The following is a 24,444-nucleotide window of genomic DNA, read 5'->3' as shown; positions in this document are numbered from 1 at the left end:
TTTCAAATTTCCTCAAATCCTTATCAAAGTTTTGCTGGAAAAAATATCAAACGATATTATTTACTCACTTACATATAAAAAAATATAGTTGATGATGCCATTTTTTACCCATATCCCGTGGGAAAGAAAAAAGTAGGGCTCGGCTCATATCAGTTTTACAACCTATCGGAACCCAAACTAAGAGAACTTCATCAAAAAAAGTTCCGTTGGATGGAATATATAAATTGATTTCTGGGCGTGATAGGCACATCAATTCCATCCCTGGAATAGGACAGACAGAACCTCAAGATGAAGTGGATTATTCTGTTCGCTTTGGCTTCTCTTTCACCAGCCACAAGTGGTAAGGACACGAATCTAATTGCGGATTGGGAAGCTAGAATCATCTGCTTAAGACTTTCTACCTCGTGAAAGCAATTAAAATAAATTTACGTAAAAGAGATTGCCGGTCGAAACAATCGTGCATTTGATTACATGCTAGGCAACTAAGTTGTTACATCACTTTGTATTTTTATCCGGTCAAAAATAATTGTCTTTAATTGAACATTATAACTCTCCGTTTCAGGTGTACCATTGAATCTGACATCAGGTGAACGAAATGGTCGAATCTTAGGCGGAACATTAGCATCTGAGGGAGAATTTCCATTCATTGTAAGTCATCATTAAAATATTTTAGCAAGTCATGAAGGCGGTATGAAATATCGTCAATGCCAAAAACTTTCAAATTTTTACAAATAGCATTATTTTTTTATAACAGGTAACGATGCTAAGATACGGAACTCATCTACATTGTGCCGGTACAATCATCGATAAGGAGTGGGTGCTCACAGCTGCACATTGCACTTCGTAAGTCAATCAAATCAATTTATGACTAAATTAAGACTTCAAATTCTTATACTTTGCTGTAACTTTACCACCCGCAAAATTCTTCGTAAACTTTGATTTATCTTATACCTTCAAATTGAAGACTATCCAAATTTATCGATATAAATTTCTTTGTACTAAAGATTAATTACTCAGTGCCGAAATTTGATCATAAATTTGAACTGTTGTTCTTAGACCATCTATGCTTTCTAATTTTTATCGAAAAACAACTGCTTAATAATTATTAACATTCCAACGCACTCATGCAAATGAGTCTTTACATTTATCATATCCAACTCAGCAGAATCAGAGATTGTGTATAATATCAAGGTGATTTGTATTCACGGTATCGAAATGTCCCAAGCATAGCAATATTATAAAATGCACAAAACTTATAATTCCTTCTTATTACATGAAAACAGGTCATACCCAGCAGATGCCATGACATTCCGGGCTGGAAGTCTACAGTGGGATGAAGGAGGCACTCTGCACAGAGCAACGGAAATGAAAGCCCATCCAACATTTGGGAGAAAATCCTCTGGACAGTACTACGACGACGTCGCACTATTCAAGGTAACGGAATATTTCATCAAACATTCTAAATGATGATCTGAACACTATTACACGGCTATCTCACACTATTACTATGGTTGGGTTTCATATATCATATATGACGCACGAATCCTAAATCTGGTATATTTCAGAAATAAACATATTTACCGGCCTGGGTAACAATTTAACAACTTATTACGCATCAATTAACCACAAGAAGAGTTGATTTGATCGCATAAATTTATCATACGACTTTGTGAGGATGAAAAATGATTCAAATGTGAGATCTGCGCATTATTTCAAAGATTTCAACCCCACTTTGTTTATTACACGCATGTACAAGGATGAAATTGAGTTCATTTTTTTCTCAGTGTGGGTTACAAATGAGCATTTAGAAGTTCAACACAATATTTTATGTTCTTTTCCAAATTTTTCATGATATTATAATCACCAAATAGCATTATCTCGCCAAGCAAGTGTGGTCAACGGTATAAGTACCTTTTGGGACACGGAAAGGTAGAAAATGTTGAATGGCAAGAGTTATTATAACCTCTCTAGGCACCTCGATTATAGCCGTTATTTAAGAATTCTCCGCGGTTTCCTTTACCGGAAAGGAGCTGATATTCCCACTGGATCATATATTTGATGTTAAGGTCCTGAATTCAAAATATCGCATGAAGCTACCTAGAAAAGATATCGGAGAAAATATTTTTAACCCATCTGTGAAAGACTTTTAACATTTAGATTCACTAAATGTATTCTTTTGGGACTCGAGCGTGGTGATAATTTCGTAAAATCATCCAGTCTTTTACGTATAAGATACACTTAAAAAGGAAAGATTTTTGATCTTACGCTGTTTCTAAATCTAAATATGTCGCAAAATGCATAATGTGATTTGGAAAAGGAGTAGCAGCGAAAGCTACGTGAGTTTGGAGCGGAGCGTGCGAAAAAATCTCATTCGATATTTTTAATGTGATTTTAGGTTTCCCCGCCTTTCACTTTGGACAACAAAACTGTCGCCTCAGTAAGTCTGGCAGAAGAAGACTCCCACACTCCGGCCGGAAGCAAAGCAACAGTCACAGGATGGGGAACAACAGAGGTACGTATATTCCATTTTTTTTCTATCCAAAATATTAAAATATTATCGTATTTTTCAATTCGAGAGTTTATTATGAATACGCCCTCCGGAATTTTATATATTTTAATAGTAAATTAAAATAAATTATAGATGTGGGAATCACACCCCACATGGTTATCTAAGATAGCTCATCCATGCCCAACGGAGCTAAGAATGATTTTACGGATTCCTAATGAAGGGACACAATCCATTGCTTAACTAAAAAAAATTACACTTTGATAGATGTTATGTACTAAATATTTGCCATTAGAATGGGAATTTGCATATCCATAATTGGAATCAAAAGTTCTCTTCGGCCTCTACATTAAAATCTATAAGATGTCAATAAATTATTACTCTTAGCCCAGTAGGTGCTGTGGGTTTTTTCACGGCTGTTGTTTAATAGCTCTACATGCACCAATCCAATGTCCAATGCACATGGACCAATGTTTCTATGAAGGACTCATAGAAGAGCCACTTTTGTTTAAAGGTTATTATAAAATGTACTGCCGAGCATTGCCTTATTTGTATGTAATGGCAACCCCTAATCAAGACTCACCTTAAGGGGTGTCTAATTTCACTGTTAATGTATGCATATGTTGTAATATTTTGGGACAGTGAAATAAATATCTTTATCTTTATCTTATCTTATCTTATCTACCTTTCCACACGCAAGACTTCACATACGGTATATCAAGAACGATATAATGAAATGAACTCGGTAGTTAGATGTGGGATATAACACTCCACTTGGAAATCTAAAAAAAAAGTATTCCAACGGAACCAAAATATTAATTCTCCGAGTTCAAATAAATGAGCGCAAGCCATTGGTTCGTTCCAAAAAATAATTTCACAGAAGTTTTACACTAACTTTTTCCATTAGAACTGGAATGGGCATTTCTATATTTTAAAACGTGGTCCTCCTCGGCCACTACAGGGGAATCTATCAGATGTCAATAAATCTTATTCTTAGCCCTAAGTTTAATGACGAAACGCGGTTTTTTTCACGGCCTTTGGTTGAAGGCTCCACTTTTCCATACGCTAGGCTTCACAATTTGCATTCCAATAACGATTGCTTAGGAAACTTCATGAGTATTTATTGCATTTTTTATTACTCTTTCAGTACCGTGGACAAACCAGTAAACATCTCCTCAAAGCAACCATGCCGATAGTGAGCAAAAAAGACTGTTTCTCTGCTCTTCAGATTCCTGACAATGAGATCTGTGCCGGGTACCCGGAAGGAGGAATTGATGCCTGCCAGGTGAGTGCGAGAACCAACTTTGAATGCTCAAGATTCAATTTCTTCCGGGTTATTTTACAAATTATTTAACAAATTTAAAAAGTGGGGATGAAATACTTATACGGCAATGCATTGTTTTCGTTTCAGGGTGATTCAGGAGGTCCTCTTGTGATAAAAGGAATTCAACATGGAATTGTATCCTGGGGAAAGGAGTGCGGTAGTCCAGGACGCCCGGGAGTATACACGGAAGTTGCAGCTTATAGATCCTGGATTAGGAAAAACTCTGGAGTTTGAGATAGTGCATTGTGAGAGTGGTGATGGATGCAGATAGGGATGAAGCATAATGATCTGATAATTTATTTAAACAAGTACAAAAATGGAAGAAACTGTAGATCCCGAAAAGTGTCTCCAAGACGTATTCGTGAATATAAAATGTATAGTTTAGAATTGTGGTAGAAATGTGAAGGAAACAAATCTCTTTCACCGAAAAATGGAGAAAAGGTGCATCACTATGGTATAAATTTTTTTTTGCTGAGTAAGTGAATTTTTCCTAAGTCAACCGATAATCGTGATGCTTGCTCATACTGGCCAAAATTTCAACGTGAAACATTTGCTTATGTGCGTATTTATGTATGATAATTTATTTTATTTATTACCTATTTATTAATAAGCTTGAAAATTGTAATGACACCATGTTATTTGCAATCAAATTGCATTGTTATGAGATTCCATACAGAAAAGGATGAATTGAAATAAAATTAAGTGATATATAAATAAGAATCTATCTAATATTTATGATCACGTTATTACCCCAGTCCTCGGCTGAAGAACGTTTGATATCTTATTTTAATTTAAAATAATCTTTTCGAGTGCTGTATTTAAAGCCTTGCTCACTTTGGCTCAACGTGGCGTTCAAATGGAGCTGAAAACTCAATTACACCCATGTCTCGTATAGCGCAAGGGATGCGTTCCTCGGGGTCTTTGCGCTATACGAATTTGCGTTATACGAGAGTGTTTTATCATTGGGAAGATAGGGATGCGTTCCTGGTAGGATAGGTCTTGGGTATTGAATTTCCTCTAAAACATCTATATTCCCATAAAAAGCCTTAGAAAACATTATTTATATAAACTTTTATAGTTTAAAACATCTTTAAAGATAGTATGCACGCATTCAAAGACTTTTATTCACGTTAAAAAAAATTCTTACGTGCTTTTGAAATTCCCTCCTGTCGTGCGGGTAGGCTAACATCTGCTATCTCAGGGGATCGTAATGCGTTGCCGGCAGTTGACGATTTTTCAAACTAGTCTAAAAACAACTATTGTGTCACCCAGGCCCTTTTGTCGCTCATCGAAATGACAGGAAAATGCTACTTTGAATGCCATTTCATAGCTAGCGGAGTTTATGAATGATAAATAATTTTAATTTGAAGTCCTCCGAGTCATTAGCAGCTACGTGAAACAGTCTTTAAATGCCTTGAAACCTGACCCAGGTTTTCCTTCCCTGAAAATGAATGAACGAGATTGCATTCTTTTCCAAAACAATATCGTCTCGTCAACACTAAAAACTAGTTGAGGGGGAAAGGAGCCACTTTCAATCACAGCTTGGAGTTCATCAGAAAATGTTGCGGTGACTGCGCTATCAACACTTGCATATTCACCTGATATCGCCGCACTGAAAATACCTGCTTGCCGTTTAAATGCTGGAACCAACCGGAGCTTTCACTAAATGTCTCTGAGCGATTACCACTCCCGTCTTTTTGTACTGATTCTCTATGAACTTTCCGTATGTGTAGACCGCTTGGTTGAAGTTGGTGCGGCTGAGGTCACTGATGTTTTAACTTCGTCTTTATTCTGAATAAGGCATCGTACGTTTAAACTTCCGCGCAATATCGCTTTGACGCTCTCCATTTTCAAAGCAATTGACCTCTTTAAATTCCTCTTCTAGGTTTATAGTTTTTATTGATAAATTCTTGATTTTTCTACACGCATTCCAATTTTTTGCCATATTCTCTTGGTTTTTACTCTGTATGGCTCTATCTAAATCACCTTCCACTGCTGAACTGTATTCCTGAGACGCAGAAGGCCTAAGACTGCGGGGAGGGAACGAAGCCATTGTGTTTGAGACTCTATAGCCGACCCTTATATGTGTTGATGCTATTCATGCGCAACTCGGCCACCGCTCCATTTCTCCCCCGTGAATACCGATGACCTTGAAGGCTTCAGCGTAGACGGCGTAGACGCTCTACCTGGAAGTCAATCGCCCGATAACCTATGACGGCAAAAATACGTCTCAAACCGTATTGCTGGAAAAAAATCATTTCCACTAGCCTCACGCTTAATTAACGATCTAAATTATTTATTATCATTCTGTTAAAGAGACGAGATAAATTACTTCGGTAAGCCGGCTATCTGGACCCAATGACGAGTAATACTTTTGGCCATTGCACAGCAATAGATTTCGATTAATATATAAACAAAAAAGAAGCTTTGAGGCAAGCAATAACATTAATATGCGTAAAATGATAGAAATTTCGTTTGTACTTCGCGCAAGTTCACGTTTTATCACGAGAGCGTTCAAGAGTTTTGATTAGGCTACACTGCGTTGCAATGTTTCCCCGAGGAACGTATTTGCGCTATATCGAAATTGCGCTAATCGAAATTGCGCTATACGAGACATGGGTGTACTGCGTTTGTTGGTTTACAGCAACTTGAACTGAAGCTCGAGTTGTGCCGTTGTTGAAGGAATGTATATTTTAATTTGATCTGGTTCATGATATGTCAAGCAATGCCACGCAAAGTTGTTGTGAACATGGTAATTTATTATTTCTTGGAATGTAGGCCAGTGAAATGAAATGCAAAATGTTGTGAACATGGCTTAATACTTTCATTTAACGCTAAATATATTAAGGAAAGGCCCGCATTACAGGAAAAGTGTAAGAGCTGGTTCCAATACACAGCTCAGGATTATGTTACTTCCCGATCAAAATGCCGAACAAAAATTAATTTCAGATCAATGTGGCATAACTAACAATCCAACTGAATTTTAAGTTTACCGGGACTGAGCACGGTGATAACTTTTAGGAGTCATCCGCAATTCCCAAAATCGTGCAAAAAATCCACAGAGAAAAAAACATCCGCCTTGACCGGGATTCGAATCCCGGTTGAGGAAATTGACTTTTTCCAAGTGGATTTTTCGCATAATCCAGATGAATTTTGAAAGCAAAATTTGGCCTTCGGAGAATTTTGAACTCGCGAAACACATTGAAAAAATGTTTGACGTTGTGGGTGCGTCTCTTCTCGCGTGTCTGCTTAGCTGACTGGCAACTCCGTGGAGATTACACGCAGGTATTTCCTAGCTTAAATTTCTTGCCTAGCTTAGATTTCTCGAATTATTACAGCTACAGATGCGTTTTGGATCTGCCCCAAGTACTAATTTGGTATATTTCCCATTACTTCGTGGCCAAAATACGAGAAACGTTACGCGGTGTGCAATCGGAAAATAGCTGCGTACAGGCTAATTACTAATTCGGGATTGAAGTTTTTTAATCATATCTACACGAAGAATATATAATTTTGGAGCAATATCTGTTTTTCCGGCGAGCAATTGCAGTGAAGATTTCCGGAGTCGCGCACCGGATAAGGTCCTCAATATCTCCTTCCGACGTTTCAATGGGCAACTCGTCCATCGTCGTCGTCCTCGGTTCCAAATTAAATTCCTGAATCCCTGACGACATTGGACGAGTTGATCATAGAAACGTCGAAAGGAGATATGGAGGACCTCACTCGGTGTGAGACCCAAGAAATCTTCACTGCTATCAATATGGAGTTACTTGAGAACATTTAAATGGTCAAATAGCCCATTAACTGCTATCAAACAGCAGAGTAATGTCGATTGTCGATATAACGCCAGATAGAATTGCATGATACGTTTGTAATGAAACGCAAGGGTAGGAAATTCGGGGCGATAACGGAAAATTAGAGCACGTTACGAAAAATTGTGTCACGGTTAGCGTGAGGAAAATTAGATGCTAGGTGACATAGACCTTCATATTTCAAGGATGGGCTCGTTTATGATTTTTTCCTCTCCCCAGACGCAATGGGGAAGAGCGATATCTCTCGGCTAATCGGCGTGATGAAATCGACCATAACTTTTTACACATCATTTCGTTAACTGGGCTGAACAAACTTTGAAACCTGTCCATTTAATGCAAAAAATGGTAAGAACATCCATGGTAGCACCTGTAACGGTGACGATGTGATCCCAAATACATTACATCAGTAGCGAGGGGGTGGTTTGGGGAATAACCCCCCCCCCAGAACTCATTGTCAAAGAAATTTATAATAAGTATAATCCAATTTGCTTACTGCTTTACGTACTTAGTTGTATTGATACTACTAATAGAATAGTGTAAGGATTAATAAATCATCCCTCAGAAAGCCGTAAAACTCACCATTTTGAACCATTTATCTTAAAATTCCGCAATTTAGTAATGTCGCAACTACTGCTTATCCTGGTGGTTATTCCATACTCCCACACACCCCGGTATTAGTTGCACCTAAACACCCCCAGCTGCGCCCCTGCATTACATAACTCATCCACGTAAATCAACCTTTTCTTAAGGTTACAACTTTAACGCGGTTGAAAGATTAGCGCGTTTCATAGACCTTAGAGCTGCATTGGCGGAATTAATTCTAAATTATTCCCGGTACGGCCACCCATGCCACGTAGATCGAAGAGTATGAGCCAGACGAGAGGTAGCCTACGTGATGGTGTCGCGTGAAAAATACTGTTGGTATGGAAGTTGGAGACATTATTTGAAAACATAGAGTACAATCAAATGTGCCTCGGAATCTCATCGAAAGGGATCCGTCCGTAACAGGCGGGTGTCGTTCATGGCAGGGAGGTCGGCAAGGTCTTCGAGGTCGTTAACATGCGAAACCCTAAAGGCCGTTTTACACGGGGCACGTACTTGCACAATCTGACGTGTGTCCGAAGGCGCAGTCAAAATTGCGTCGTGTAAAGTGGTGAATTGCTAGAACACATGCGAGGATGCGTGGATATGAGATGACAAAATAGCCCCTGTTCAAATTTCGTTCATTCATTCGCCCAATTCCACGCCATTTTAGAAATTAATGCAGTTCTAAACGGCGCAATTCCGTGCCCCGTGTAAAACAGCCTTTACAGAGACTTCTCATCATTACCTGTAGCGTCCAAGAAAGAAGGAAAGAGTTCAAGAAGATGGAGAAGAAGATGGTAGCAATGAACATAAGAACATGGACATTTTATGCCAACGGGAAGCATCCACAGTCCGTGGCAATAGTCCTTTAAGCTGAGGAATAAATAGAGAATTTCACAATTTTCAAGACTTCACTAGTTTTTCCACCGGTTTGGTATTGAAAAGCATTATTACTTGACCACACAATCGTAATTAGCCACCCAAAAAAAAAAACCTATTATGCCAAATTTCAAGTCGATTTGGTTGAATTGCATTGGATTTAATTTGACAGATTCATTTTCCATTTTAATAATACTTGTAAGCGTCCATTATGTGTGAAGGACTGAGTGTATGCATGAGAGCAATAGGGTTCAAATCGCGCCGCATTACTCTGATAAAGAAAGAGAAAAAAAACGAAATTTCGGAGGCATTGAATTCCTGCTTCGCGGACACATATCAGCCCGCAACCCAGCACCTGTGCAAATACGGCACAGCGTTGGAAGGCCGCGTTATGATCATGTATATAAAATTCCCGTCCCATTGGATATTGCACATTAGTTCCATCTCCGGATAGGTTAGTCAGTAGCAATGAAGTGGGTTGTGTTGATTGTACTGGCTTCCCTCCAAGATGCCACATCTAGTAAGTATTATAAAATGAACTCTCCCTATAGTAGGGTCTTTCGCCAATTTTTGTTTCCTATTGTTATAATTATTATCTACCGATTCGATCGATAGATTTTTCTTCCTCATAGGAAAATCTACCAGAATTGGTAGAAAATTAATTGCGTATGCTTGGTTTCGCTATTTAGTGGGCCCTTTTCGCTCGTTAGCGTTAAGGTGTTTTTCCCCGTCCCTCCCTTCCTATCCTTTCCCAGAGGCGTCGGCGGGCTCCCATCGCGGCGGCGCCCCTATCCTTTTTCCTTCCTCTCCAGCCCCTCCCCGGGTGATCGGGCGTATAAGTCTCGGGCTTGGGTCCCGGCCCCGGTGTGTTGTATCCTTAAGAGGGTTCGCCTTGAACCCTCATGATTCTTGTTATTATTATTATTATAGTACTCAACCGATTAAGGTCGGCTTCCATGGAGTACTAAAGAAGTGATCTGGGAGCCTCCCTTCCCTTCCAGGACTGCCTTCTTATATTCACTGTAAGGCCTACTCCCTTTCAATCTATCTACAAATCCTATTGTTTTCCTTTCCCTCCCTCGTTTCCCTAGCATTCTACCCTCTAACACTATTTTCAACATCCCCTCCCCGCTAAGTACTCCTCCCATCCATACCTTCGGTCTCCTCCGTATCTCATCTAAAAGCTGCCTCTCCTGGCCAACCATATCCAGCACTTTGTCGCTACTTTTCCTCTCCGTCCATTTCACATTCCCCATTCTTCTCCATAGCCACATCTCAAATGCCTCCAATCTTCTCTCGTCTTTTTTCCTCAGTGTCTACGTTTCCGCACCGAAGAGAGCTACACTCCAGATCGAACTCTTCTCTCACCTTTTCTTTAAACTCTTACATAATATTCCTCTCAGAAGCTCCTTCCTGTTCATCAACGCCTCCATTGCTAGTGCAATCCGCTTCCTGATGTCCTTGCTACTGTGTCCGTTTTCCTCTAATGTGCTGCCCAAATAGTTGATGGATTGCTCGACCTGCTCAAGTTTTTCCCCACCTACTATTATCTTGAGTCTCACATTCCTCGCTCGCAATACTTTACAAAACCGCATTACCTTAGTCTTCTTGTGATTAATCCTCATCCCATACTCCTCGCACCGCTCGTCTAACGCATCTACTAGAGCCTGCAGTCCCCTCGCTGACTGCCTAATCAGCGCCTGATCATCCGCGAACCTTACCGATTTAAACATAATTCCTCCCACTTTCACTCCAGCTCCCAACTCGTCCCACGCTTCTCTTACTATCTCCTCAACGCTACGTTAAAAAGCAGCGGCGATAGAGGACAGTCTTGCATCACACCTCGTCCAATGCTTGCCCACCCATATTCTCCGTCCGCTACCCTCACTTGCGCAGTCTGGGTCATATATGGATTACGAATTAGCCGTCTATACCTTCAATCTACACCTTTTCTCTTGAGGATATCCATTAACTTTACCCATTTCACCCATATCAAATGCTTTTTCAAAATCCACGAAACAGGCATATACGTCCTGCTCATATTCAAGGCTCCTCTCCACCAGGGACCTCATTATTGCAATTGCATCACGAGTTGACTTCCCTTTTCTAAAACCAAACTGATCTCCGCCCAAATACTTGTTTGCTTTCGCCTCTATTCGTCTGTTCAATATCCTCAGTACCACTTTCGCCGCATGCGACATTAAACTGATTGTCCTATAATCTCCGCATTCCACAGCTTTCTGCTTCTTTTTCGGAAGCGGAATTAAAACCGTCTTCACGAAATCCTCCGGCCAACATCCCTCCTAGATCCTGCGTACTAGATCGAAAAACCTTTTCTTACTATCCTTCCCTAGATTCTTCAGAAGCTCACAAGGAAATTTTCCACGCCTACGGCTTTCCTAGCCTTCATATCACGAAATGCTCTCTCTATTTCCAACTCTAATATCCTCGGCCCAATATTATCCTCCTCCACTGCACTTTCCTCCTCTAAAGTCAACCTCTCCGGTCTGTTTCTTCCATCATACAGATCCTCCACGTATTCCTTCCATCTTGTCTGTACCTCTTCTCGCTCGGTTAGCATCTTCCCATCTTTAGCCTTAATTTTAGAGATGGCTTGTCCTCTTCTGCGCCCGATAGCAACTCAACTTCGGCGTACAACGCGCCTACTTCTCCATCGTTCTGGAACTTTTCCATTTCCTCATAGTCTTTTCCACCAAGCCTTCCTTGCCTTCTTAGTTTCGCGTCGTAATCGATTTTTTAGTTCCCTATACATTCTTTTGCCCTGCTCTGTGTCCACGTTCTTCCACTTCCTTCTCTCCTCCATTTCTTTTACCATTGCCTCCGTGACCCAAGACTTCTATATCCTTCTGCTTTCAATATAGCCAATTGACTTCTCCGCCGCTTTGACTACTCCCATTTTAATATTATGCCACCCTTCCTGTACAGGCTGTGTACTTCCAATCTCCCGGATACCATTGTCCACTAGTTCCTGATATTCTCTCCTCATAGTCCCCTTCAGCCCTTCTAAATTCCATTTCTTCGTCTTCCTAACTTTCGTAAGTCGTTTGAAACTTATGTCGCATTTCATGGGCACTGGGCTGTGGTCTGAATCCACATCCGCTGTAGGGAAGATGCGCGAGTTTTCCACACTATTTCTAAAACTCTGTCTTACCATAATGTAGTCCACTTGATATCTCCCCACATTCCCCAGACTTTTCCATGAGTACCTTCGCCCTTTATGATGATGAGTGAACCACGAGCTTGTGATAAATAATTTGCTTCTCCTGCAAAATTCTGCTGCTTTCTCTCCCCTGTCGTTCCGTATTCCTAGTCCAAATCTCCTATTTCGTGTCAATTCCCCGACTGAGGCGTTCCAGTCCCCCATCACTACCAGATTTTTCTTACCTGGTGTGTCTCTAATTATTTCCTCGAGTTGTTCATACACCTCATCTACTTCTTCCTCCCTATCATTGCTAGTGCGCATGTAAACTTGAACCACTATAAGGTTGGTGGGCCGCGCCTCAATTTCTACCACCAGAAACCTATCACCTACCTGGTCTATACCTACCACACACTTACCCATCTTCCCGTTTAATACTAAAGCTACCCCTCGCTGGCTTTCCTCCCCACCACTATATATAAACCGATAACCATCACTCCAATAGTCCCCCATCCCTCCACCTCACCTCGCATAATCCTAAGATATCTATCCACCCTTTATCCATTTCCCTTTTGATATTTTCTAACTTCCCCACCCTCATCATTGTCCTCACATTCCAAGTCCCTACATTTATAGCTGACTTCTTCTCCTTCATCTTCTTGGTCTTCTTTTCTTCTTTCTTCATTGCTGCTGCTGCTGGTGATGATGATAAGTCTATGCAAGGATTTCACATGTTTACGACCCCGAGGACCTTGCCGACCTCACTGCCGTGACCGACGCCCGCCCTTTGCGGATGGGTCCCGGTCGATGAGATTACGAGGCTCATTTCATTGTACTCCATAATTTTAGGGAAGAGATAGTTGGTAGGGTTTCCCACTTCCATTCCAACAGCGTTTTTTACGTGACACCATCACATGGACTACCTGTCGTCCTACCCTTTGACCTATCAGGCATGGGTGACCCTACCAGGAATAATTTAGAATTAATCCTACCAGTGCAGCTCTAGGTGTCATAGAAACATGAAAGCCTTTCCAATGCGACAAGGTTGTAGCCCAAGGGAAAGGCTTTCTATTGTTATTGATATTTTAAAAATGAAGTGACCCATATTTTTTTACTTTTTTGACCTATTGCCTATCTCTCGTTTTATTCGCAGCGAAAAATTATAAATGTTAACCCTTTTGCATATTAATTCATCCAATCCAATTTTCAACCACTGTAGCTACGTACGTTTCCATCGTACTGTACCATTCTGAGCAAATGAAGCTCTTGAAGAAAACTCGCACACATTTTTGCTGCTGAATCGCCACGAATATTTTGTTGAAGCTATTGTCTAAGAAGGAAATGTTGTCTGTAATTGAGTGCAAGTATACTAAAAGTTAACAGTAAATGATATTCAACAGAGGGCATCGTGTTGGTGTGGTGTCTTGAGTGTTAGCTTCCAACGCCATGGGCTCGGGCTCAAATCCCAGCGGAGGCAGCAAATTTTCAGAGACTACCCGATCCCTGCTTCAATGCTGTGTGGAGTTTCAATCGCAACACTCCGTCCGTTACACTGTGGTCCCCTTGGGGCCTTTTGTTAAGAGCAGATGCCGGGTTTCTCTCCACCCTCCCTTCCATACCCTTCCCTCATGGCGCAAATGACCTCAGCTGTCAGTCGCCTCCTCCAAATTCCATACCATACCGACATTCAATAGATTATTATAATTTCACTCCCTCCAAAAATATGCTTGCCCTTAAGATTCATCCCCTCTATCACGGTCACCTCTGGAAACTGAACAACATTAGATTCTGACCTTGTTACCACTCTGTGTAGCTATATGGCCAGTGGCGTAGCTACGGGGGGGGGAGGGGAGGTACAAATATTGAGCCTTTAAAAGAGGTATCAAAAACGAGTAAGATAGTCTAAATAGATAACTTACAATAAATACACATACAGAATTACTGTTTTATAGTCCTATAAATCACATTTTCAACATCAATATTCTCAAAATTTTCCAGGGGAGGACCACCATTTGTCCTGAGAAGATTTTTTCCATACACCCCGGAAGGGCCCCGAAATCTCTAGTAAAATCCCCCCTCTCCCTATTCAAAATCCTGACTACACCACTTTATATAGCTAAGGGTCCTTCTGAAGAAACAAGTAGATGTAGTTTAGCCAAAATATTTCACTGGATTACAAAAAACGACCATTGGAATCTAAATCTTCACAATTTCAAGCAGAAATTTTTCTGGGCAGAAATGGGTTAAGTTGATGACATAACGAAAAGCTACAATGCTTGTAGGCATCTCCTTGGCCACAAGAATAGACCTCTCGTTTCTAGCAGTTTTTTATGCTATTAAGAGTGACTCATACCATCAACGAAATTTTCTGTTCCACATATTTAGAGTGCACTAGGAAAAATTCTGCGGAATAAAATAAAGTTTTAAATTTCAAGGTTTATAATAAACATCCACTAGATCAGGGGTTCCCAAACTTTTTTGTACCACGCCCCGCCCCCCGCTACACATATCAGCTTTCCATTTTGCAATACCCTATTTCCACGGTGCCGTACATACCAACTCCTACTTGTACAAGTATGTGCCTACTTGATACGGTGAGTAGGTAGATTATTTTGTTCACTGTTGAATGCGGTAATGCAGAATGGAATGATTCAATAATTGTACGTATGATGAAAATTAAAACAAGTATTAAATGAAAAACGAATATAATTACTGATGCAAAATCTAACATTGTAACACGGATACATTTTCAATTTACGGGGACGGGGAAGGTTTTGGAGTCGGGACAAGGGAAGGGGACGGTTTTGAGAACCTTGAACTCTTGTGTGTTTTGTAGTTTTAAAAACTGTAACCTTCTTTGATAAAGTTTACAACTTTATTGAAACTTTACAAAAACAATTATGAAAACTTAGAAAGACTTTATTTCAAAGATCTGAGGAAATTATTTTTGTAATTTTTTTATTTATTTCATTTGGGTGTCACGCCCCCCTGGACCCTCTCCACACCCCCCCAGGGGGGCGCGCCCCCCAGTTTGGGAACCCCTGAATCATACCAATCATAATCATGGGAATCATACCTGTATCGATTGACTTGAAGAAAGATTACATTCCATTTTTTTTATTTTGTGAGATAAAAAAAATCTTTTTTTTACTACAGGTAAGCCACCTCAGGATGGTTCAAAGGAGCGAGAGGGTCGTATTGTTGGAGGAAAGCCAGCCTCTGAGGGAGAGTTTCCATTTATTGTAAGTAACCAAACAAAATCTTTGATACAGCTATTTAACATGACCTTCTACTCTCATTCCTGGCATCTCAAATGGTTGTATTCTTAATTAAATATCATTCTTCTCGATCACAGATTTTCGTGTTCCTTACATGAATTCACTTCATGGCTGACGAGGCTGCTCTTCTGTGCTAAAATAATATTAAAGATGATAAGGCCACCAAAATATTACAGAAAGCTAGTGAACCATAATTTTCAGTTGGGGAGAACGATTACCCCCTGCCACTATCTTTAACATCAATCTGAAGACATGAATAAAGCATAATTTCCACATTTCCAACAATATTTATTTCTTCTTGAGCACGTATTGGGACTAAGTTCCAGTAGAATTGGTTCATGATCCTTCAATCACTTATGCCTTAGAGAATTTTTTTCAATAATGCTGAATACATATATATGAGAAGTATGAGGGCTGTGAAACTGCCATTGTAGTAACCTCATTTTTACTCACACTTATTTGATAAAATATAAAAATCAATTTTCCTTTCCATTCCATGCAAAATTACCATGAAACCTTATCATGTTGTAACCTGTGTTGCAGAGGAAAACCCTGAGAAATCACTCATCTTCCACTGGCATTGCCAATCTTTGGGAACAGGTTACAGGTTAGGTGTGGCTCAAGATTTTTTCAGTATTTGCCGTAAGCCCAGAAGCAATTATTCACTTTCCTTTGCCCTCTGTGTAAGAAATTCTCGACGAAAATTTACTTCAAAGCTTTTATAAATTTTCTTTAATGTTGGGATGGGTGGATTCCTATTTTGTTTTGTTTCCAACTACAATTCCGATTCTGCCTCCACTCTCAAGCAATAGTAAATTTAATTCAAAACAGAATTCTAAAAAAATTCTTTAAATCCTAGAGAAGTGATACATAGAAGTATTAAACATATAATTGAAATAAAATATTTTTTCCAAGCAGATAATTTCAAAAACCAACAAAGCATGGTTAAAAATTTCTTTTAAGTTTGGTTTCATAACTTTTCTGTGTTACGACTTAAACAACCACAACTTGCCCCCTCTAGTTTTGATCCTGGGTGAAGCCCTTGATATGCCAGTGGTATTTTTGTCTCTAAAATGTAAGAATTGAATGGAATAAAATAACAAAGACAATAAAGAGGCCCAAAAAGCATATTTATCTAAAATAGTGAGCTAGTATTATGGTAATATTTATTTTCAGCCATAGCAAAATAATAAAAACTTTAAGTGTTTCAGGCATAAATTGTTAACTTATTTACTTGTACAGTGCACAATGGCTCAGGTGTGTGGCACCCTTTTTACCCTAAGTTTATATGTAGTTCATTTCTAAAATATTCATCTTCCTTGAATCCATGGAATGGGAATCAACTTAGGCGATCAAATCTCAGTGCCGATTCTTGCCTATGATAATAGGTGGAATCGAGAAACAACGTTTGGAATCGACTCATCCCTACTTTAACATGGATGAATGCTTCATGGGATTCCCGCCAGGTGAGCGGTTTGGTCGGAGCCGACGTTTCAACGGCTAACATAGCCATCGTCCTAAGGGAGTTTGAAACAGAGTTAGCCATTAAAACATCGACCCTTCCAGAAGAGTTCACCTAATGGGAATCCCGAGAAGCATTAATCCACATCGTGCACCAAAGCAGCAAATCGTATAATTTTTTTAAATTTTCCATTCTAATCGCCTCAGCAATAATGAGATCTAAATAATTACAGGTCAGCTTGCTTTGTCAAGGAATATACCTACACTGTGCTGGTACCATCATTGACAAGGAATGGGTACTCACTGCGGCTCATTGCATTATGTAAGTTTTTCTAAATCAATTTTATTCCTCAAAATTGTTGATGCATTGTTTCTACCATTAAGATGGTATCTCAGTAATGAACCTAGAGAACAGAACCCATATTCAAATAAATAGGGGTGAGAGATGAAATCAACGCCCAAAACTGCCTTAAACGTATAAAGATTCAATTTTCCAAACTGGTGCAAAAAAAAGTCTATGTATTACATAATTTTTCTAATAAGCGATGGGTTTCTTATAGTAATTACTAATCTGAAACAATTAATAATTTTCATCATAATCACTGGTCAACAATCCTACGATTGGTTTCACGCAGCTCTCCACTCAAATCTCCTTTCAGCAAATCTCTTCATGCCTAGGTATTTCTTTTCTTTCACATGCTTCTTTATCTGTTCCATATATATTTTGTTCAATGTCTTCCTTTTCCATTCTTGCCCTCAACTTGTCCCTGGACGACTGTCTCCATCAGGCCATCATGTCTCAAGATGTGGCCTATTGGGTTGTTCCGTCTTCTTAAGGTTTTCATGAGGCTTCTCTTCTCTCCAACTCTTCTTAGAACTTCCTCATTACTAACTTGGTCAATCAATTTGATCCTCATAATTCTTCTTTAGCACCACATTCCCAAGGACTCTACCCTTGCTTACTCTCCAGCTGTCATATGGACAATGGATAATGTCCATGCCTCATTTCTAAACAGAAGCATACTCCAAATGTAAGTTCTTATAAATTGTTTCTTTACTTCCGTGTTTAAGTTTCCTGTTGTAAGCAGGTCTCTCGTATAGTGAAATGCTCTCTTTGCTTGGGGTATTCTGCTGATAATTCCTTTCTTGCTTGCTTTAATAGTTTTTTAGCCCATTCAAAACAAAACCTGCTGCATGCCACATGGCTTGTGATTGTCACCATGGAGTAAAGGCTGACAAAATCAAGCATACCCAGTGCTTTTCCCATACGATATATATTATTTTTCAGCAAAAACAGCACTAAAATATGTATTAAGTCAATGTATTTCACTTATTCTAATTTTTTAATTAAAAAAAAGAACCTGCCCCATGGGAGATATGAAGATAAGAGCGGGAAGTACCAAGTGGCACCAGGGAGGCACCCTACATGATGTGTTTACAATGATATCTCATCCAGAATTTGGTAACACAGCCCTTCAACAGCCATTTAATGACATAGGTCTTATTCAGGTACCTTCTTGTTTCAATAAGTGCTGAATTGTTTAACTTTAATAACAATAGGTTTCTAAAAAGAATAAAATTATAAGCAACTCTGGATCATCCCAATGATTACATTAATTCATTGCAGGTGTATCCACCTTTTATTGAGAACAACAAAACCTTGAGGCGTGTCATCCTGGGTGAAAAAGAGAATGAAACTTTGATTGGCTACAAGGCAACTGTTGCAGGCTGGGGATTAATTACAGTAAGTAATTCTTTACCTAATAATACGTAATAAAAATTAAATGCGTATTTATTCAAAATTTCATAGGAATCATTTTAAGCGACAAACTTAGTCCCGTAAACAACTTGGTCAATACCAATGAATGAAGTATTACTTTTGTTTGCAGCCACGAGGCCTAGTCAGTCTTCATCTTCTCAAAGCAAATATACCAATTTTGCATCGGAGATACTGTGAGTACCACTTCGAAATGCCTGAAAATCAAATATGTGCCGGCAGCCTCATTGGAACAGTGGACTCCTGCCAGGTAAAATACTTTTCCTCCATATTTTCTTCTACAATTAATGCTTTTACAAATAATTTTAATTAAACAATTTGACTATTTAAAAATATCTTGATGAAAGTGTGTATTTGTATTTCTTTTGTTTACAGGGAGATTCAGGAGGACCTCTTCTAATTAATGGAACTCAACATGGCATTGTGTCCTGGGGGATTGGATGTGCCATACCCCACAATCCTGGAGTGTACACAGATGTTGCTGCTCACAGGTCCTGGATTAGAAAAAATTCAGGTGTATGAGAAGGGAACCCATTGTTCTAGTGTAATAAATGAAGCATCTGTTAAAAATGAGTCATTTTCAACGGGTGTTTCTCAAAAACTTTGTGGAAGCCTGATATCATTAAACTGGTTACGTTTGGATGGAACAGCTATATATGGACTGATTAAGCTAAGCCAAAGGGAATCTTGAAGCATTGTAAGGATAATAGAGGAGCAATTGCATGTTGGTGAAAAATGAAAATTTATCTAACAAGTAAATAATATAATGATGTGGATGATAAAGTGAAAATCTAGTCACAGCCCTAATTGGCCACAGAAAAAATACAGTGGCTATGGGTTATGTCAAGTTGTTTGTTATTTTCTATTTGCATATTCATAAATCCACCACCTTCCTGCCCCAGGAAGCTCTCCCTGTCTATGACCTCATATACCTAGCTCATTGTACTGGAGAAAAATATTGTTCTTAGTTGTAAGATTGATCTGAAAATAAATTTGATGGTGAAGTGAAATGACTTTGATGAGATTGTTAACCCTCTTTGTTTCCTTCCCTTCTTATGAGAGCAAATTCTGCATATCTCTAATATTATTTAACAGATGTTTGTCAGGAATATCAGCAGTTTCATTTTTGGAACTTGAATTTTTTTGTTCAGTGCACATTCACGTATAAAAAAATGGAAAATTACTAAAACAGATACTACACAGTCTGTGTGACCACAAGCGCACTTAATTTGGTGCGAATGAAGCAATGAGGTATTAATCTACCACATTATAGTTTCACCTCTGAGTAATAAAAAATTGGGAATAAAATACATGTTAAGTGGCAGGAAAAACAAATGCAAAACTAATTGCAGCCTGAATGTGGTCTATGGGGAACTTCGAATGAATAATCATGAATAATACCCTTTTCCAAAACTTTTCCCTCATAAAGGTTCTCAGTAAATGTGGAAATACTTATCCTTTGTGCCAGGGTAATATGTATATCCATCTAAGTTGCATAATGAAAATACTAAAAATCCCAACTGTACAAATAACTGCCTGCTTTTTTTCCAAATTATGCTTTCGTCCCTGTACTGCTTAGCATTGAGTTTCAGCGGATTCCTTATGCTAGGATAATAAATTTAGAACCATATTCCTGGCTATAAAACCTTTGCAGAACAGAGAATGAGGTCCAGCCAGGATGACAAAAGGCCATGAAAAGCTTAGACTCTTATGACTTCCAGAAATTAAGCTCCAATCTGCCTTAAAAATTAAGGAAAGAAAAAACTGTCATGGCTGTACAATATCTCTCAGTTCACGTCCACCTTACAAAAATTTATCACAGTGTTGTTGTGCAGTAAACGGGAGTGGAACTGATTGGATGAATAATAGAATAAGTTTAATTCAGCTTAGTAAAGAGGGACCAGCTATAATATATTATGATTACAGGACTGCATTACATACATGAATAATTCCCTTTTTCAAAAATATTTCCTTCATAAGGGCCAGCAATAGGCTATTTTCTGGGTACTACAAAGTCACATAATTATAATGTTTTGCATATCAATGTCACAGGATTCCTGATGTTGATTCTTCTTTTTGTGCATGTAGGATAATCTTCCATTTGCAGCTCTTAATATTAACTGCTTTTTTTATTAACAATTCCTATGTACTCCGTTTTAAAACCACACTCAACCCCGTCAGGCATCTTTCCCTTAAATTACTTATAAGATAACATCCATGCATATGTTACAATACCAACTCTTCTCATCCTTCTCCATTATGTACCACCAATTCTTTCCCCAGTTAGTTCCCCAAACACTGCTTCACTTTTTATTTCTTACCCTTCTCAACCTTACAAGTAAAACGTAAGTTTTTAATTAAATGGGTCCAAAATGTTCAGAGAACGGAAGATGTGGAAACCACATTACATAAAAATTATACATATATAAAAGGAAATGATCATTAAAAAAATCATCTGTATCTTTTGATCACTAATTGGGGTTTTCCTCTTACAGAATCCAATGTAGGGATGTATACTTCAACATGCATGTTGCCCGCAGAATTATGATGCAATGAGTCATATAACATAACATTTGAGTTTCCAGAGCTACCCGCAAGATCATTTTCCTTGGCTATACCTAGTTCAGTCCACGGGACAAGTTTTGTGGGGGCAGGGGAGGCCATGACCCCCAAACTAAAATGGTAATTTGACTTAAAAAAGTAAGAAACCTGTATACACAATGACAACAAAAAAAATCAAAAATTTATAAAATATTTATCTTTGATAGCACCTTAAATTGTGTTTTCAGAGGCTAATTTAAATGAATTCTCCAGGAACATTAAGGGGTAATGGAATATTTGGGTGTTCCGTACCTACCACAAAACCCCAAGCAGTATTGCTTCCCAGTGGCTCAGCAGAGGGGATAAATTGGGAATTTTTGGGGATAAAACCCCCGGACATCACGGAAATTTTTAAGTTTAATTCATTTTACTTAATTGGGTTGATAATACTAATAGAATAGTTTAAGGATAGATAAAATATCCCTTAGAAAGCCGTAAAACTCACCATTTTGAACCATTTATCTTTAAAATTCCACAATTTATTAATATCGCTCCTACCGCTTATCCTGGTGGGTATTCCATACTCCCACACACCCCGGTATTAGTTGCACCTAAACCCCACCATGCTTAATTCCTAGCTGCACTCCTGTTGCTTCCCCCCCAATCACCAAAATAAAACTCTAAAACTTGGCCACAGTCCAGTCTCACCTAGCAATGTTTTCAGGGTCCTTATCTATGATTTACCATCTATCAACTGCTAGAATGTCATATTTATTTCTTCCACTGTTGCTGGGCTGACATTTAATGCTCATTACTTTGCCTTACTATTTACCAATGTAACTTCAATTACATACATATGTAGGGGAGACTGTGGTAATGTCAGTCACCTAAGGGAAAATGAGTATTAAGCTTCACTTTGTTTTAAATTTGGAATAAAATCGTGTGGAATCGCTTACATAGAGTATATTTTACCTATTGCAGGCCTCAATTGAGCCTCATTTAACCTTAGCTATTGATAAAATTAAAAATATTGCAAATTCAGCTTTGAACAGTATTACCCCTATCCTGGGGTAAAGACAGTCGGTAATGTCATATTCTACTGAATGGTTGTAAAATAATAAATATGAGGATTTTCGATGACATAGGCACATAGACCTGAAATATTTATGCTTATTACATTAAATAATTCCGCACTTAAGAAATTACAACAAAGTAAATGGAAGTACGCAGTGGCGTGTCAAGGGGGATAAACCCCCCTCCCCCTATGGCTCACAGAAATTTTAAAGTTTAATCCATTCTTCTTGATGGGATTAATATTTCTTATAGAATAATGTAAAAACTTAATAAAATATCCCTTAGGAGGGCGTAAAACTCACCGTTTTGAATCATTTACACTAAACTTTTTCTGGGGGAGGGCCCCCACTCCTCCCACTTCCCCTGGAGGGTATTCCAAACCCCCAAACTCCCCAGTATTAGTTGTACCTAAAATCTCCCCTAGACTTAATTCCTAGCTGCACCCCTGGCAGTATGGACAACCCAAGGAGGAATGAAAAGTCATTTTGACATCATCTTGATGTCATTTTCAAGTCATGGCTTGGTAGTCATGGTGACCTCAAAATGGTCCCTTGAAATGACATCCTTCGTGACTCATGATGATGTCAATATGACCTTAAATGACTACCTATCATTTTGACCTCATTTTGAACTCACTTTGACTATTTGTGACCAAACCTATTTGTTCTTCTAATAACAATTCATACTATAATTTCTGTATTTAGATTGTCATTTAGGGATAAATTAAACACTTCAGATATGAAACTCAACCTTTATTAGGATTTACTGCAACAAAAAACAGATAGATTTTACAAGAAGAAACTCAGGATTTGTTTTTAATTTTCCTTTTAGTGTTCATTTTCTCCCTCTTCAAATACAAATCAAGAAAAATCATCTACATTGGCCATTACGGTTGATTCTGTAGCATCCTTTCCCTTCAGTTGCCTCTAGTTGCTTAAGCAATTTTGTTGTACCACCGCTGAATCTTTGCCTTCTTCTTAATTACTTTACCCTGAGGAAAATTCTTCCATAGTGGGACTGCAAACAAAGGAAAAAATAACATCAAGAAGCTGAAAGTTTCTAATTTTGATGATACATTAAATAGAAAAATTGATACTAACTGCAAATAGCCTTATTGATGTAGGGTTTGTTGAACATAATTTTTCCAAGCTCTCCATCCCAATTGATGCAGCGAGCAAATTCATTTGTACACATATTTCTGGTCACATGGCCTGAAAACTCCATCAGTATGATCAACTGCAATTTGTCTAAGATGTTAAACCTGTGAGAAAGGAAACCGAAATAAATTTTAACTTTAACATATGGCACAAGAAGGGAAAATAGAAGGGTTAATTTGATGGATGATGTAGAGCGGATAACAGTCAATTTACTCACAAATGATTTGAAGAGAGATGAGGTTTTTAGGAGCTCTTCAAAGTTGTTTAAATCCTTCTCGTCATCCAGAGAAGTTTTGGCATATTAGCTGCTTCAAACATCTCATCTTCTGGAGCAATATAAAGCAAATTTTCATTTCCTTTTCCTCTCCTGTATGGCTGCAATCTCTTGTCTCGTTTGTAAAAACAAGCGTAAATAATCCGAGAAATGGCACATTACAGTGAAACAAACGCTCCATTGTTGATTTGAAATGAAGACCGATATTTATTATTGGCCATTATTCCCGTAGTGACGCACGTACGAGCTTTCACCGATAATATTATTGAAAACGAGGAGATGCTTAATTATTTCTTACGCAAATGTAGCAATCAGCGACGATGAGTTATTTAAAAAAACCGCGGCGCATTCTAGTTTAGAAATGGCGCGTCACGAATTTCCTTCGAAATATTTTGGCGAAATAGGTTTGTTCCCGGGGACTTTCTTGCGGTAAAAGCGAGTAATAGACCATTTTTAAGGAACAATTATCATAAAACGTCGTTAAATCTCGGACGAAAATCGATAAAAATATCGAGAACAAAAAAATCACGATAAATATCATCAGATATCCATTAAAATACTACGAAAGATATCATCCGATACAAATATCGGAGCCCATAAAATCGCCTACCGATAA

General features: G+C 38.7%; 2 protein-coding genes and 1 long non-coding RNA gene across 3 annotated transcripts; 2 read left to right on the top strand and 1 right to left on the bottom strand.

Moving 5' to 3' along the window:
• Window positions 1–1,302: 1,302 nt before the first annotated feature.
• Window positions 1,303–4,064, top strand: LOC124164942 (trypsin-2-like). Its single transcript, XM_046542212.1, has 4 exons — window positions 1,303–1,434; window positions 2,396–2,512; window positions 3,654–3,791; window positions 3,918–4,064. The coding sequence occupies exons 1-4, from the start codon at window positions 1,303–1,305 to the stop codon at window positions 4,062–4,064; spliced, it is 534 nt and encodes a 177-aa protein (XP_046398168.1).
• A 13,186-nt stretch (window positions 4,065–17,250) lies between these two features.
• LOC124153625 (trypsin-like) lies at window positions 17,251–19,469 on the top strand. The gene is made up of 5 exons (XM_046526919.1): window positions 17,251–17,327; window positions 18,364–18,514; window positions 18,633–18,749; window positions 18,895–19,032; window positions 19,158–19,469. Exons 2-5 carry the CDS (start codon window positions 18,374–18,376, stop codon window positions 19,302–19,304), a joined length of 543 nt encoding a protein of 180 aa, XP_046382875.1. The 5' UTR covers window positions 17,251–17,327; window positions 18,364–18,373; the 3' UTR covers window positions 19,305–19,469.
• A 3,665-nt stretch (window positions 19,470–23,134) lies between these two features.
• LOC124153622 lies at window positions 23,135–24,040 on the bottom strand. Its single transcript, XR_006863709.1, has 2 exons — window positions 23,498–24,040; window positions 23,135–23,414 (listed from the first exon to the last, which is right to left on the bottom strand). It is a non-coding gene; the product is annotated as an uncharacterized LOC124153622 (long non-coding RNA).
• Between the last annotated feature and the right edge of the window lie 404 nt (window positions 24,041–24,444).

This window comes from Ischnura elegans, chromosome 1 (assembly GCF_921293095.1).
Source record: "Ischnura elegans chromosome 1, ioIscEleg1.1, whole genome shotgun sequence".
NCBI classification, from domain to species: Eukaryota; Metazoa; Arthropoda; class Insecta; order Odonata; family Coenagrionidae; genus Ischnura; species Ischnura elegans.
The sequence above is the reverse complement of the archived record's forward strand: the minus strand, read 5'-3'. Positions and strand labels throughout refer to the sequence as shown.

Coding starts and splice junctions, on each gene's coding strand:
- LOC124164942 (XM_046542212.1), top strand. CDS start 1,303: ATGACATTCCGGGCTGGAAGTCTACAGTGGGATGAAGGAGGCACTCTG. Junction 2,513..3,653: donor CAGGATGGGGAACAACAGAG/GTACGTATATTC, acceptor TTACTCTTTCAG/TACCGTGGACAAACCAGTAA. Junction 3,792..3,917: donor GAGGAATTGATGCCTGCCAG/GTGAGTGCGAGA, acceptor TTTTCGTTTCAG/GGTGATTCAGGAGGTCCTCT.
- LOC124153625 (XM_046526919.1), top strand. CDS start 18,374: ATGGGAGATATGAAGATAAGAGCGGGAAGTACCAAGTGGCACCAGGGA. Junction 18,515..18,632: donor ATGACATAGGTCTTATTCAG/GTACCTTCTTGT, acceptor AATTCATTGCAG/GTGTATCCACCTTTTATTGA. Junction 19,033..19,157: donor GAACAGTGGACTCCTGCCAG/GTAAAATACTTT, acceptor TTTTGTTTACAG/GGAGATTCAGGAGGACCTCT.